The 17,286-nt window shown below is 43.9% G+C and overlaps 1 protein-coding gene across 6 annotated transcripts in view; it reads left to right on the top strand.

Moving 5' to 3' along the window:
* The window catches only part of SYCP2L (synaptonemal complex protein 2 like), a 320,192-nt gene that overhangs the window by 33,962 nt on the left and 268,944 nt on the right, over positions 1 to 17,286 (top strand). For 4 of the 6 annotated variants that reach the window (XR_012230581.1, XM_073566684.1, XM_073566670.1 and 1 more), the window contains exons 2-5: positions 6,586 to 6,639; positions 11,518 to 11,655; positions 11,730 to 11,848; positions 12,626 to 12,725. The exons of 1 other annotated variant lie outside the window; for it this stretch is intronic. Coding sequence is in view for 4 of the 5 variants with exons in the window: in XM_073566684.1 (XP_073422785.1) it covers positions 6,586 to 6,639; positions 11,518 to 11,655; positions 11,730 to 11,848; positions 12,626 to 12,725 (411 nt within the window). In the remaining variant the exon portion in view is untranslated. The remainder of the gene's footprint in view (positions 1 to 6,585; positions 6,640 to 11,517; positions 11,656 to 11,729; positions 11,849 to 12,625; positions 12,726 to 17,286) is intronic. One more of the 6 variants, XM_073566676.1, reaches the window with a different exon arrangement.

Raw genomic sequence — 17,286 nt, 5'->3', positions numbered from 1 at the left:
AATGTGCCTCCAAAGGTGGAGGAGGGAGTGAAAACTGATGGGAAGCCATGCACTGACACTACACACAGGGCTCACAGTGAGGACAGGTGAGAAGACTTCAGGGGAGAGCTCAGAGGTGGAGGGAGCGGCTGCTATGGGCAGTGTAGGGCCCCTAAGCGACTCCAGCCTGCTGAGTCTAGGGCCTCTGCAGAAAGAGGAACAGGCCATGGGGGGAGGTGGCGTCCTGGGAGAGGAGCCACCAGGTAAGACCCCAGGGCAGGAGTTTCCCGCATCCGGGATGTCAGGAGGCCAGGGAAGTCTGCCTGACCCGGCAACTTGGTTGGGGGCCGAGGGGAAGCAGGCACTACCTGTGGTCTCAGCAGTCGTGGCCCCTGTTACCAGGAGTAGGAGCGCCGGAGCCCAAGGAGCCTCGTGGAGGTCCGACTGTTTCCCCCTCTCAGACCTAGTGGCTGCCGAGTCAGACAGCGGCCAGGAGACAGATCCCGGGGAGCTGATAGAGGATGTGGCAGTTTCGTCAATTCTTGCCACATCGAGTCAGGGATTTCAGGCAGCGTTGGAAGCTGACACTAACCTGAAAGCTCTCAAGGAGCAGGCGGCACAGCCTCCCCTGGAGTCCGACCGCGAGTGAGTGGTCTGGGACCAGGGACTGCTGTACCGGGTAATGGACCAGCAGGATTCACCAGAGGTGTGACCCAGGGACCGACAGTTAGTGGTACCCTATCCGTTCAGAGCGGAATTGTTGCGGATCGCATACGAGATTCCCATGGCCGGACACCTAGGGATCGCTAAAACCAGGGCCAGGCTAGCTCAGCATTTCTACTGGCCAGGAATGAGGACCAAGGTGATTGCCTACTGCCGTTCGTGTGACACCTGTCAGAGGGTGGGGAAGGCGGGGCGGCGCCCCAAAGCCCCACTGGTAACTGCCCATCATCGAAGAGCCTTTCTCAAGGGTGGCTGTGGATCTCATTGGACCTCTGTCCACCCCCAGCCGCTCTGGGAAATGCTTCATACTAACGGTAGTGGACTATGCCACCCGGTACCCGGAGGCGATAGCTTTGTCGTCCATTCGGGCTGACAAAGTGGCCACTGCCTTACTGGAGATTTTCTCCAGAGTGGGGTTTCCCCAGGAAATGCTCACCGACCGAGGGACCCAGTTCATGTCACAGCTGATGGAGTCTCTCTGTAAGCAGACACTGGTGCAACATCTGGTAGCCAGCCCGTACCAACAATAGACCAATGGCCTGTGTGTGCAGTTCAATGGCACCTTAAAGCAGATGCTGAAGATGTTGGTCGACTCACACGGGAGAGACTGGGTGCGGTATCTCCCACACCTGCTGTTTGCCTACCGGGAGGTCCCACAGCCCTCAATGGGGTTCTCCCCCTTTGAGCTCCTGTACAGGTGACTTGTACGGGGGCCCCTTGCTCTGGTGAAGGAAGCATGGGAAGGGGATTTGGCCACACCTGGAGTGTCGGTCATTGAGTATGTCGTGCGCTTCCGGGACAGAATGATGGCCTTGACACGGCTGGTGCATGACAATATGGCCCAGGCTAACCAGAAGCGGTGGTGTGACCAGAATGCTTGTGAGCGGACCTACCAGGTGGGTCAAAAGGTGTGGGTACTGGTCCCCGTACCTCCAAAACAAGCTTCAGGTGGCCTGGGAGGGTCCATACCTCGTGCACCAGCGGCTCAACGCTGTCACCTATCTAGTCACCCTGGACCATGCCCGTGGAAGGAGGAAGGCCTTCCACGTGAATATGATGAAGGCCCATCATGAGCGGGAGGCTTGTGCCCACCCAGTGTGCAACCTTCCCGAGGAAGGAGAGGTAGAAACCCTCCTGGATCTGCTCACCCAAGCCAAGTCGGGTGGATCCATCGAGGATGTGGGGGTTGGCCACCAGCTCTCGGAGGACCAACGTTCCCAGCTGGGGGTCACCCTACACCTCTTTCGGGAGCTGTTCAGCAGCCTGCCGGGAAGGACTTAGACAGCCGTCCATGACGTGGACACCAGCAGTCACCCCCCCGATCCGGCGTTCAGCGTATCGTGTCTCTCGAGGTGCAGCAGCACATGCGCCAAGAGATAGACGAGATGCTGAAGCTGGGGGTGATCCAAGTGTCCAGCAGCGCATGGGCTTTGCCTGTAGTCCTCGTCCCTAAAAAGGACCGAACTACGCGGTTCTGCGTGGACTACTGGGGGCTCAACGCTGTGACGGTCACCGATGCCTACCCAATGCCGCGCATCGATGACCTGCTCGATCAGCTGGCCGGGGCCTAGTACCTGACCATCATGGATCTGAGCAGGGGTATTGGCAGATTCCCCTGACCCCTGGGGCACGGAAATGCTCTGCCTTTATCACCCCATTCGGACTGTACGAGTCCACGGTGATGCCATTCGGCATGAAGAATGCCCCTGCCACTTTTCAGAGGATAGTCAACACGCTGCTCAAGGGACTGAAAGGGTATGCGACCGCGTACCTAGATGACATCGCCATCTTCAGTCCCACCTGGGAGGATCACCTAGAGAACCTGGCGCAGGTGCTCTGGTGGATCCAGCAAGCAGGCTTGACCATTAAGCTGGAAAAATGCCAGCTGGGTATGAGTGAGGTCCACTACCTGGGACACCGGGTAGGTGGGGGAGCTCTGAAGCCAGAGCCCGGGAAGGTGGATGCCATCACATCCTGGCCCACCCCAGGACCAAGAAGCAGGTGATGTCCTTCTTGGGGACTGCCGGGTATTATAGGAGGTTTGTTCCACACTATAGTGCCCTGGCCAAGCCCCTGACGGACCTCACCAAGAAGAAGCTGCCCGTCGCAGTCGACTGGACAGTCACCTGCGAGACAGTTTTCCAGGTGCTCAAGACCGCCCTTTCTAGCTCTCCTGTACTACAGGCATCCGACTTCAAGCGGCCATTCGTAGTGCAGACAGATGCCAGCGACTTCGGCCTCGGTGCTGTGCTCTGCCAGGTCAACACTACGGGCCATGAACACCCCATTCTGTACCTGAGCCGGAAGCTCCTGCCGAGGGAAGTGGCCTATTCCACAATGGAGAAGGAATGTCTGGCAATTGTGTGGGCCCTGCAGCATCTGCAGCCATATTTGTACGGACGCCAATTCACCGGGGAAACAGACCACAACCCCCTCAGCTGGTTACACACGGTCTGTGGGATGAATGGGAGGTTGCTACGCTGGAGCCTCACTCTCCAGCAGTATCACTTCACCATTCGCCACAAGAGGCAGGGACCATGGTAATGCTGATGGGTTGTCCCGGCAAGGAGAGGGTGCGGAAGAGCGCATGGGGGGAACACAGGAATGTGATACCACCTAGCGCCCTCTAAAGCAGGGAGGTGTGATGGAGTTAACTGCTCCTACCCCCCCCTGGGCCTGTAAGCATATTGAAGAAAACAGAATTAAGTGCTCCAATGTTGAATAGCAAAGCCTTTTATTACGATAATGAGCGAGGGCCCAAAACAGAACTTCAAAGCTGAGTAGGAGCCATGCCAGCATGGGGCAGGAAGGGGCCTGGGGGCTTCAATTAGAATATACCTGTCAGCTAGACACAGAAATACACATACACATCCATTGTCTCTCCCAGCCGCCCTGACTCCATCCTAGGATTATGGATTATGAGCACCTCTTTCGAGTTATGGACTCATGAAAAATATCCGCGTGACCCTGAGTAAATCGCGCATCTGGCAGTGCGACTCCTGAGTCGGTGAGGGCTCTGGGACCTGAGATATAGACATTGGCCCTCCACAGCGACCCAATGGGGCCATGTTTGCTCTCCACACAGGCAAAACAAACCGCATTCACTGGTACCTCTCATGTCCTGATCCAATCATGCTGTTGAAAGTTACCACCTTTCTTAGATATTGGGAATAAGTTCTGCAGGGAGCTAAAGAGTGGAGATTATTAGCCCACCCTCTGACACAGGGGGAGGAGCCTAGCATGCTTAAGAACTAGCAGCACATGGCAGAGTCTCTCTCTCTATATATATCTCTATCTCTCTCTCTCTCTCTCTCTCTCTCTCTCTCTCTCTCTCTCTCTCTCTCTCTCTCTCTCTCTCTCTCTCTCTCTCTCTCTCTCTAGAACCAGACGATGATGATCTAAGAAGGCACTGGGGACAGAACTGCCAAGGGGAGCAGCGGCTGCGCTTTGGGGTCTGTCCGGCAACTAAGATTCTTGTACCTGTGGACTGCAGAGCTCCCGGCACCCACATGCAACCTACAATCTGGTAAATTGACCTCCAGCCTAATATCTCTAAGTCTTGTACCCTTATTGTTATATTTTACTCTGACTGCAAATCCACTGTAATTCCATTGTATAGCTTACTGTATATTTCTGTAATTAGTGTGCCCTTAAGGCAATTAAACCATAAAATTAATCTTGGGCTGATGCTTTTACTCTGATTACGAATCTTAGAATACCCAGCGGGTAACAGGACATCCTCCCCGGTGGCCATTTGCTCTAGGTGCAGTTCCCTTACTGACCTGAGACACAAAGGGGGCACCGGAGAGCTGTGCCTGCGTAGTTACGTCACATTGGTGAAGTGGGAGGAACGGGTCCTGTTCCTCCACAGTTATGGAGGAAGAAGTGTAAAGGCAGCCAAGGAGAACTGTACCTCCTGTTTGACCAGGGTACAGATTTCATCCAGAAGCGAGGGATGTTCAGCCCTAACCACCTTATCCACACACTCCTGACATAGCTTCTTCTCCCATCGAGATGGAAGCTTCTTAATGCAGAGGGCACATTTAAGGACCACCTTAGCCGGGTTTTTGTGGTCAACTTGTCTCCCTAGAAGAAAAGGGAGAAGAGTATAACTAGAAGGTTACCACTATCCCTAACCAAAGGACCCTGACTAGGACCCCCCCCCCCCTCCACATACTTACTGAGGCTGGGACAGCGCTGGGCTCTGCAGATGCAGGGCAGGAAGTAGACACACCATCCATACTTGCAGGGATTTAGCCTTACCTGGAGGTGTCTTCCGGCAGGTTTATATAGAAATAAACCCTACCCTCAGTGCCAATGATTCGCCCTCCCCCCTTCCCCTCTGGGTTCTGACCAGGTGCCAGCTCACTTCAGCGTGCTCTGCATGCCATTCGGAGGCTTCAGAGGGCCGAAAACTGGAAGTTCATGCGTTCCACAATGGAATGCAAGGCATTGAAGTTACACGTGCCCTTTAAAGGATGTCACTTCTGGGTCGCCGAACAGCACGTGCTGAGGAGGAGGAAAGCCGGAGGGCCAGGAAGGTGCCGAATCCACCGCAAGCAGAGAGATGGGAGCAGAACAGAGGAGGAAGGCAGAGCCCACGACCACCACTGCCCAGCTTCAAAAATCCAGGTGCAGCACAGCATACAGGCAAAAAAACCTCTCCATTCCCCATGGGGGACAGTAATGACACTGGCGAATAGGCAGTGGGAGGGCTTTTAACCTCTTTGTGCTTCCTGTCCCCAATTAGGGTGTAGGGACAACCTCTTATGCTGTCGTGGAAGGTGACTGGAGAAAATGGATATTTGTAATTATGAATCCTGTCTTTGATTCCTGCTATACTAACTATAAACACAATGAATCAACTGTGACAAGTTCCGTTTTAGGCTACATTCCCGCACTGAGTATTTGAGTTATTGCTGTTTTAAGATTTTCTAGGCATGTTAAGTAAATTAGGCTACTTGTGTTTTTTGAGTGCAATTTTTTTATTTATTTTTTTTGTGCTTTTGTCTCGTTTGACACTTCGGATTTTGCCCAGTCATGTTTTAAATAAAGCTGCTTTGCTTTTGATACTTTAACAAAACTGATAGTCATGCGTGGATTACATGTGTTTTATCTGCAGATTTTCTGCATCTAATGTAAATCTCAGTGAAAAAAATCTGCACGTAAAACTCGGCTTACCCTCGAAACTGACATGTTGTGGATTTTGAAACAGCAAATCAGTGTATGCTGAGTACAAAAAAAAATTCTATAAATCCCATCCATGCTGGAACTGTAAGCTGATGCGTTTTTGATGCAGTGAAAATACGTAGCGTCAAAATCACCAAAATTCATTGTGGGCGCACAGCCTAAGACTTAACAGGGTATTCCAGCTCTCATCAATTCCTCACCAGAAGTGAACTTTGCTGACGATATTACAACTCCAAAAACGGATCTATTAAGTCGCCATCCATTTTTTTTTTTTTTTTTTTTTTTTTTTTTCTTTCTAACATTTCAAAAGGATCCATTTACTTACTGGAGTTGGAAAATATTTCACATATACTCCTGGACATGTGAACTTTCATGTTTATTTGAAACTAATCAAGTAAGCATAGACTACAAAAAACAGATCTAGTTGAAATCCATTTTTTTCAGATGGCCAAAAAAGTTCTCTGAACAACTCTTTTGCTCTTTTGCCAAGGATTTGCTGCTGGATCCGTTGGAATGGATAATTGCTGGACATGTGAACATGGCCATATCTGTTAGGCCCCTACTGCACAGGTTGCTCCAATAATTAGTCCGCCTCTGATTCTGAACATTTTGTTTTCGCCTAAGAATTTTTGTCTCTGTAATATTGTACATTTTAAAGATGTTTGACGTCAATGACAAATTGTTTTGTTACAGGGAGAAGAAAAACTGAATCCCAGTGAAAAAATGAACATTCAGACTGAATATTATGTATGTAACTGTTCCAGTATATTCTGCCTTATCCGTCTCATTGTTGCACAATTTTTGTGTTGTCACTTATCGGTCCTGCAGGTGGGTGGCAACTTGGTCACTGCACAAAGAATTTAAGGCCCCGACGCATCACCGCCGTTCCTCCACTTTTCTGAACTAATTTCATCCTTTTTTTAGCATCTTTAGTATTTGTACCTCTGTTTGGCACCACTTTTTTTTTTTTTTTTTTTTTTTTTTTTTTTCCTCAACAATTTTTATCCAGATGTTTGTTTAGATGGATTCATCAAATGCGACTTATACCAAATGTCATACTTTTTTTGGTACATTCAGCTCCACTACCTAACCAAAATAAGGTTTCTGTAAGGCTGTGCGCAAGATGCGTATTTAATGCGTTTTCTCAGCGTTTTTTTACGCACAGAAATGCTAGAAAAATGCAATGGAATACTAAAGCAAGGTAATGCAATGACAGTCCTGAAGTGCTGTGCACATGAACTGTAAATTTCTGTTTGTATTTGCAGTGTTTTTCTGCAGCTTGTCAATTCTTTGTGTTTCTGCAGTGTTTTTGACTCTGACTTCAACTGAATCTGTCAAACCTGCTGCAAAAACACAGGTGTAAAAAAAGTTTTGGGATTTGCTGCCAAAAACGCTGCAGAATTGTCAAAGGAAATGTCAGAAGGAGGAAGAACATGTGGGTGCATGGGTGGGCGGAGAGTGTGTGTCTGTGTACCCATGTGACGAACAGCCCATATTGATTATACTTAGGAGTCTTCTGATGGGACTACTACTCCCATCCGGCTATGTCTGCTGTCACATATAAGAGACAGCATGAGTCGTTGATGGGAGAATTGTCTCCTTATCTGGCGCATGAGTTTAGATGTGTTTAACCCCTTCACTACCAAGGGTGGTTTGCATGTTAACTCCCGGGCCAATTTTTACAATTCTGACCACTGTACCTTTATGAGGTCATAACTCTGGAACGCTTCCATGGATCCCGGTGATTCTGACATTGTTTTCTCGTGACATATTGTACTTCATGTTAGTGGTAAAATTGCATTCAAATAACTTGCGTTTATTTGTGAAAAAAACGGAAATTTGGCGAAGATTTTGAAAATTTCGCAATTTTCCAACTTTGAATTTTTATGCCCTTAAATCACAGCAATACGGCACACAAAAAACTTAATACATAACATTTCCCACATGCTTACTTTACATCAGCACAATTTTTGAACCAAAATTTTTTTTGGTAGGAAGTTATAAGGGTTAAAAGTTGACCAGCGATTTCTCATTTTTGCAACACCATTTTATTTTTAGGGACCACTTCACATTTGAAGCCACTTTGAGGGGTCTATATGATAGAAAATACCCAAAAGTGACACCATTCTAAAAACTGCACCCCTTAAGATGCTTAAAACCACATTCAAGAAGTTTATTAACCCTTTAGGTGCGTCACAGGAATTTTTTGAATATTAAAAAAAAAAATGAACATTTAACTTTTTTTCACAAAAAAAGTACTTCAGGTTCAATTTTCTTTATTTTACCAAGGGTAACAGGAGAAATTGGACTGCAAAAGTTATTGTGCAATTTGTCCTGAGTACGCTGATACCTGATATGTGGGGGGAACCACTGTTTCGGCGCATGGCAGACCTCAGTAGGGAAGGAGCGCCGTTTGACTTTTTCAATGCAAAATTGGCTGGAATTCAGATGGGACGCCATGTCGCGTTTGGAGAGCCCCTGATGTACCTAAACAGTGGAAACCCCCCAAGTGACCCCATTTTGGAAACTAGACCCCCCCCAAGGAACTTATCTAGATATGTGGTGAGAACTTTGAACCCCCAAAGGCTTCACAGAAGTTGATAACGTACAGCAGTACAATTAAAAAATCATATTTTTTCCACAAAAATAATCTTTTCACCCTCAATTCTTATTTTTCCAAAAGTAACAGGACCATAAAAGATATTGTGCAATTTATCCTGAGTACGCTGATACCCCACATGTGGGTGTAAACCTCTATTTGGGCGCATGTCAGAGCTCGGAAGGGAAGCAGCGCCATTTGACGTTTTTGGCTGGAATTGAGATCGGACACCATGTCGCGTTAGGAAAGCCCCAATGTACCTAAATAGTGGAAACCCCCCACAAATGATCCCATTTTGGAAACTAGACCCCCTGAGGAACTTATTTAGATGTGTGGTGAGCACTTTGAACCCCCAAGGGCTTCACAGAAGTTTATAATGCCCAGGCATGAAAATAAAAAAAATCGTATTTTTTCCACAAACATGATCAATTAGTCCCCAATTATTTTTATTTTCCCAAGGGTAACAGGAGAAATTGGACCCCAAAAGTTGTTGTCCAATTTGTCCTAAGTACGCTGATACCTCATATGTGGGAGAAAACTACTGTATGGGCACACGTCGGGGCTCGGAAGGGAAGTAGTGACGTTTTGGAATGCAGACTTTGATGGATTGGTCTGCGGGTGTCATGTGCGTTTGGAGAGCCCCTGATGTACCTAAACTATTGAAACTCCCCACAAGTGACCCCATTTTGGAAACTAGACCCCCCCATGGAGCTTATCTAGATGTGTGGAGAGCACTTTGAACCCCCAAGTGCTTCACAGAAGTTTATAACGCCTGGGCGTGAAAATAAAAAAAAACATTTTTTTTCCGCAAAATTATATTTTTGCCCCCAATTTTTTATTTTCCTAAGGGTAACAGGAGAAATTGGACCCCAAAAGTTGTTTTGTAATTTGTCCTGAGTAGGCTGATGCCCTACATGTGGGGGTAAAACACTGTTTGGGCGCATGGCAGAGCTTGGAAGGGAAGGAGCACCATTTGACTTTTTCAACGCAGAATTGGCTGGAATTGAGATCAGACGCCATGTTGCCTTTGGAGAGCACCTGATGTGCCCAAACAGTGGAAACCCCCCAATTATAACTCCAACCCTAACCTCAACACACCCCTAACCCTAATCTGAGCCCTAACCCTAACCCTAGCGGGAAAATGGAAATAAATACATTTTCTTTTAGTTTTATTATTTTTCCCTAACTAAGGGGGTGATAACGGGGGGTTTGATTTACGATTTATGGCGGTTTTTGTTTGGTGGCTGTCACGCTAAAAGACGCTTTTTATTGTAAAAATAGTTTTTGCATCACCACATATTGAGAGCTATAATTTTTCCGAATTTTGACCCACCGAGTCATGTGAGGTCTTATTTTTTGCGGGACGAGTTGACGTTTTTATTGGTACCATTTTCGGGCACGTGACATTTTTTGATCGCTTTTTATTCTGATTTTTGGGATGCAGAATGAACAAAAACCAGCGTTTCATGAATTTCTTTTGGGGGGGGTGCGTTTACACAGTTCCGCGTGTGGTAAAATTGATAAAGCGGTTTTATTCTTCGGGTCAGTACGGTTACAGCGATACCTCATTTAGGTCGTTTTTTTATGTTTTGTCGTTTTTTTGCAATGAAAACAATTTTATATAAAAAATTATTTTTGTATCGCTTTATTCTGCGAGCTATAACTTTTTTATTTTTTTGCGGATGATGCTGTATGGTGGCTCGTTTTTTGCGGGACAAGATGACGTTTTCAGCGGTACCATGGATATTTATATGCATCTTTTTGATCGCGCGTTATTGCACTTTTTGTTCGGTGGTATGATAATAAATCATTATTTTTTGCTTTGTTTTTTATTTTTATTTTTTAAGGGGTTTGCTAAAGGGGTTAACTAATGGGACAGTTTTATAGGGCAGGTCATTACGGACACGGCGATACCAAATATGTGTACTTTTATTGTTTTTTTGTTTTTTTTTTATTTTGAAAAAATGGATTTATTGGGGAATATTATTATTTTTTTTTTTTTTTTTTTTTTTACTTTATTACCTTGTCCCAGGTGGGACATCACTGTCCTGTGACAGATCGCTGATCTGTGACAGATCAGCGATCTGTCACAGGCACTGCTGCAGACTTCCTCATGCCTGCGCTTTGCAGGCACTGAGGAAGCCAGCTTCCTCAGGCCCCCGTCGCCATCTTGGATTCGGGGGCCTGGAGGAAAGGAGCCCCCCGCAGCAGCGCTGCACATTGCGATGCCGTGGGTGCTCAGGGAAGCACGGAGGGAGCCCCCTCCCTGCCGATGCTTCCCTTTAACCCCCGGTACACCGCGATCGCGTTTGATCGCGGTGTGCAAGGGGTTAACGTGTCGGGGGCGGTCCGTGACCGCCCCTGACACATTGTGCCGGGTGTCAGCTATGATAATTAGCTGACACCCGGCCGCGATCAGCGGTGCTCACCACGTGGGCACCGCTGATCGCTGGGACGTAATATTCCGTCCATGGTAGTTAGGTCCAGGGTCACATGGACAGAATATTACGTCCTTTGTAGGTAAGGGGTAAAAAAAAAAAAAAAAAAATGGACATAATCACATACTCGCCAAACACCTAATCCCCGAGACCTGCGTCTCCTGCAAGCAATCAAAAATGATAAACCAACATGTACTCCCTGTCTGCCGTAGTTAATTTAATTCCGAGTGTCCCGCGGAATTAATGACTACCTTTCTGTTCAGAGACAGGGACAATGTTTCCTTGATTAGTTTAGCCCTACTCCTTTTTGAAGGGCAGTAGAGGGGAGGACATGTCTGACTTTTCAGAAAGTTCTCCATGAAAATGATGGGGCCATTGTGGAAATTAACAGTCATAGTAACAGTGGCACTGTATTTTCTGAGGGTGGTACCAGGTATATTAACTACACATTTAACATGTATTGTTACATTTTCATTTTGGAATGGAGAGTTACGTTATCTGTAATATAATTCTTCCTATGATCAAAAAGGTAGCATTAGTGATGGTTGTAGCAGCAAGTCATTTTTATTTATTTTTTTTTAATTGTAGCTGGAAATGCTCCTCATCGATGCTTTTAAGGGCAAAGGGTTTCAGGAAATTGGTGCATTATTTGAACATAAGGGAATATATTCACCACAGAGATACAGCAAGGTTCTCTTAAACCAACTGGACCGGTTAATAAATAAGGTGGGTACGTGACGGTGCAGTTGTTCCTTACCACAGCTGCCCTTCAGATGGTACATGGCTCTTTTATCTTGTAGGAGTTGGATCGAAATGATTTTCAAAATGTATCTCTAGTGATGAAATGCATACAGCATTTCTGCAAGAGTGAATGCCATGATGGTTCATCCTTGATTAAACAAGGCCTGGTTTCTAAGATAAGTGCTACTTAACCTTTTTTTTTCTATCACTATGCTTTCTAACATTTATATTCCATTATTCCATTAGTGTTCACATAAGTATTGACATGCATATAACGGTATTTACTGTACATCCTTTTTGCAGCTTTGTGGGGTCTAGTATGTTGTAATCAGTACACTGGATCAGCTTAACACTAACGGCATCTGTTAAATAAACTCCCTACATTTTGCTGCTACTTCAAAAATTGGGGTGTAGTTTTGTGGGAATGGTATGGCTTATAATGCACTGAAATTTTGGCGCCAAATGTCTATCTGGAAGCAACCAATGAAGAGGCGGTGCAAAATTAAGTATCTTAAGATGCAGCAAATTTACCTGATGGCATAAACTGTAAGAAATTTGTAGTATTTCTAGACTTGTCTATTTATTTCACAGCAAAAATAAATTTTCCTGAGTATAATAATTTTTTTTTTTTTTTTTTGGGGGGGGGGGGGGGGGTGGGAGTCATTTTGGCTGATGGGAAAGTGGACTAATAACGCTTCCCCCAAATGGACCACATAGCCTAATGACATTTATTTTAGCATGGCATCCCATTGCATTTCAAATTTATTCGTTTGACTTATATTTTTTAAATAAAACACTAAGTTTGAGTGCGACGCAAAATACATGCACATATACATACACTTTTTTTTAATTTTTTGTGATCGCCAGTGCTACACTACAAACAAACAACAAAACCATCTGCCACTACACAAATCGCAGATCTATTTTTTTTTTTTTTTTTCTTTTTCCATTACATGGTCTTATGGTTTGAAAGAACCCTGGAATTCTTGAAGATTTGTAAGGACAACAGAGCCACAATTTCAGCACTTATAGAAGATTTCTATGACACAGCAATGGTATGTTTTTACAATATTGATGATAAAAAAAAAATCATGTGTTTAAAAACGATCTGGCATAAAAATGCATCCTTTGTAGGCAACAGAAAAAATGCAGGGAAAAACGGAATGCCTCACCGTGTCAATGTGCTTGGTAGCCTTGAATTTGCCAGCAGTGATTCCAAAAAATTCTGTCTGATCGTCGGATCACAATGAGAGGGAAAAAAAAAAGTTGTCAGATCACACAGCTGAATAATAAAAAAAACAATTCTTCTTTATTTCACACCATAATAAAAACGTGTAGCTATATCCACCAATAGATAAAAACAGAGTCACATTCTTACGTGTGTCAGGCTATCAGCCCATCTATTGGTGGATATATCTACATGTTTTTAATATGGTGTGAAATAAAGAATTGTTTTTTTATTTTTCAGCTGTGCGATCCGACAACTTTTTTTTTTTTTTCCTCGCATCCTTTGTAGGATTTGCAGTAGATCTGTTATTAAATACCCATGTGCCCTTCTCATTTTTATCTAAAAAAAAAAAAAAAAAAAAAAGGCACTTCATTAGTGGACCTCTATTTTAGCATTTCGTTTCTGCAATATTTTTTAAACTTGGGGGAAAAAAATATTGACATCAGACTAATAACTTATGCTCATGACAACTGTTTGCTCAGAACCTGTATGATTGCAGATAGTCTTGTTGATCCCATCTTACAGAGACGGAGGCATTCTATGTGAGACTTGCATCAGGTTGCATATCTTCCTTTTGAACCATTACTTCCTCTGTCTTTAAACATGTACTAGAACATTCCATGATTTTTTTTTTTTTTTTTTTTTTCTTCCTGTGTTCTTTTCTTGCTTATTGATATGGACAGAATGCACAGTGAACACAGACCCAATAATGTCAATGGGCCAATTCATGTGCACGATTTTTTTTTATTTTTTTTTTGTATTGCTCACCAGTCTGCACCAATAAAATTGAAACCTGTACTAAATTGGTCCAAGTTTCAGATGAGTTTATTACATCGCTAAAAATGGAACTTGCGTGGCAGAAAAGGTATCCATTTCAGATGATAAATTTTTCCATTTTTCTCAGATGAAACAGACAAGTTTTAAATCATTCGTCTGATTACAGGACTCTTAAAGCATCAGTTTTGTGGTATATTTGCTATCTATTTTTCTTATGTACCCCCTTTTTATGGAAAATTGGCTGCATAAAGTGAAAAACAAAAGAAAATATAATTCACCGCAAACTCTATAGTATTCTTTGCACAAAATTATAGATTTATTGACAAATGGTAAGTCCAGTAGAGATGCCGCAACAGGATGAAACAAAAATGTAGCTTAGACACCCAACGATTCGACCCGCCCGGGTCTTAATCATCGGGTATTAAAAGACACAAAAAAGGCATATAAGGTATATGTACAATAAGGACAAAAAATTAAACAAGTCAATTACTGACAAACAAGAACAAATAAAAGGTAATATAGTACTGAATTCCAATACAAGTAAAAGGTGCTAAAGAGTTGCAACACAGTAAGATAATGCTGTCTGTTATCTATATAGGTAGAATAGATCAAGGATCTTGATAAAGCTAGTTTCACTGACTAAGCAATGGTATGTAATAACTTGTATTCACATGAGTGAGACAAGTGGAGAAAGGTCTAATCATTTACCTTGGTTGCTGTATTGTTATAAATCATGAGATGAAAATAGAAGATTGGAGCCCCTTGGATATCACCAGATACTGTTATGAACGATAGGGATGTTGGTGATGCACAGAAAATAATCAATAATAAAGTTCATAAAAATGAAATACCTGTAATGTGTATAGTTGGACTTTAGCAGAGGTATCTGTCAGTATTAGACCAGTCCTAGGCAAATCGGAACCCCCCCCTGCTTGACTGCAAAATACCTTAAAGATTAATCAGATTCTGGAGGAGTTATACATTGTTTTACTGTTTTAGAGGCACCTGCACAAATATTACTTTCATGGAAGAGTCATCGGAAGAAAACCTCTCCTGCATACTCACCATAAAATTCAGCATCCGAAGTATACAAAAGAACATCTAAACAAGCTTAATGCATTTTGGAAACAAGTCTTGTGGTCCAATAAGGTTAAAACAGAACTCATTGGCCATAATGATCAAAGGAAGGTGTAGTGAAAAAGGCACAATTTCAGGAAAAGAACATCTCAGCAACTATTAAGCATGGGGGTGGATCAATCATCATGTGGTTTTGTGTTGGAGCAAATGGCACAGGGGAACATTTCACGGGTAGAGGGAAGAATGGATTCAGTGAAATTTCAACAAATTCTTGCTTCAAACAGAACACAATATGTAAAAAAAGCTGAAAATGAAGAGAAGATGGCTTCTACAACTGGATAAATATCCCAAAGCACGACAAAATCCACAATAGACTGCCTGGAAAGGTGCAAGCTGAAGGTTTTCCCTCAGACCCCTTATCTGAACATCATTAAAAATCTGATTAGACTTCAAAATAGCAGTGAATGGAAATACAACTCAGGAATCACACGAAACTGAAAGAATTTTCCAAGGAAGATTGGATGAAAATCCCTCAAACAAAAATTGAAAGACACTTGGCTGCTGGCTACGTGATTCCAAGCTGCAATACTCTTACAAAAGGGGGGTGCAACTAGGCACTAACCATGCAGGATGCTAAACTTTTGCATCTGTTCATTTTCCTCTTGGCATTTTTTTAAAATGCCCAATCTTTAACACGCCGTTGTATGCTATTGTCATGTAGAAAAGCGTTTGGCCACTAACCTTCACCTCTTGATGTGGTAAGGCATTCTGCATGTCATCTGCCACCCAGCAAGTATTGTTCACGTGGTCCATGAATTACAACAGGACTCGTGCATGATACTTGCTAGTTGTCTTGACAGTTGTCCACCTTTGACAGAACATTACTCCACTTAGCAGTTACCGATGATTAGAGAGAAATTGCTTGTATAAAATGTGGGTGTGTTAAAAAAAAAAACAATAAAAAAAACCTTTTGCCTCTGTGCCCAAGAATGTGTGTATAACCTGTGGAATGTGGTATTGAAACCTTGTCAGTCAGCCTCCATTCTAGATGAGGGCAGACAGAGGCCCGACTGTTCGGACTACATCCACTGAATATCTGAGGCTAGTTCTCCAAGATGTTTGGAGCAGCTTTACTTCTGAGTCTCTTCAAAAATTCAAAAAGAGTATCTAAAAGATTTGATAGCGTTTTGAAGGTAAAGGCAGCTGCCAATATTGGTTTTAATTTTTTTTTTTTTTTTTCCCGCTTTATCTCACTTAGAATTGATGAAAAAACTTAAATACAATCTTTTTAAAAGCAACTTTTTTTTTAGTTTGCAGCATTTTTCTACACCTGCTGAAAACTTTTGCGTTCTGTGTGTGTATTTTAATTGTTTCTGTATTTTTGTGCTATATATATGTCTGTCTCTATTTCTATCCCCTCTTCCCTCTTTTTTGCAGCATTGTTAATGTATTTAATAAAGAATATTTAAGGATTATACTCGTCGGTGGCAGTTCATTTACGTCCCATTAGTCTTATGTAAGCTTGAATAAATATAACTGCTGCTGCCCCGTAGTCCGTGGATAAATCCTCCAGGAGCTATTGGATCCAGTTGGATAAACAAGCAAGTGGGCTGTGCTGCTGGAGTGAATCAATTTTTCATAAAGAATGAGGAGGAAAGGGCTTTTTATTCACAACGCGTTTCAAACCCATACTGGCGTCTTTTAAGTGAAAAAAACAAATGTCTTGACGCAGATATAGTGTTGAAATGCGTTGTGAATAAAGACTTTTCCTCATAAGCCTTTCTGAAGAATTGATTCACTTCAGCAGCACAGCCCACCCATGTGTTTATCCAACCTATTAATATGGGCATACGGGTGATAGAAATGTTAAACTAGTCCTACCTGCATGCCTCATATTTGCGGTCTTGTTGGGAAACCATATTTCATTTCTGTATGCTAATGATTTCTTCCAGGCTCCAGGGCGTACGTTTCCTGAAAAATCTGTTTTCTGCCTTCATCATACCAGCCCCCTCTCATGAGCGTCAGTGACCTGGTGACAGGTAATCGTGACCCTGGAATACCACACCCTACAATAGAGCGATTATACAGTACCTATTATGCCCTTCTATGGTCACTGGCTTCAGCGTTCTTCTGCGTCAGTCACTTCCATTGTGTTCACTGCGATATAATGCTCTCCCCACCATCCATACATGAGTGAAAGGGGCACCAGAGACTGTATGGTTCCTAACTATACAGAGAGGAAGGAAGCTTAATGCCATGCATGCTGGCGCCTGCGCAGAAGAACGCTGAAGCCAATGCCCATAGAACAGCAAAACAAGTACATATATTCACACTATTGCAGAGCGCAGGCGAGGGACTCCGGGGCCACCATTACGGGTCACAGGGTACTGATGGGAGGGCGGTGGAATAATCATGGAGACAGACAAATTCCTTCAAGGCACCGCACACCCCAGAGCCTGGAAGAAATAATTACCATACAGAAATAAAATATCATTGCTCAATAACAAGACAGCAAATATAAGGCATACAGGTAG

Source organism: Dendrobates tinctorius, unplaced genomic scaffold (assembly GCF_039654945.1).
Source record: "Dendrobates tinctorius isolate UK_male_01 unplaced genomic scaffold, ASM3965494v1 ptg000004l, whole genome shotgun sequence".
Lineage (NCBI taxonomy): Eukaryota > Metazoa > Chordata > Amphibia > Anura > Dendrobatidae > Dendrobates > Dendrobates tinctorius.
Note: the sequence above shows the minus strand (reverse complement) of the source record. Positions and strands in the feature narration are given on the sequence as shown.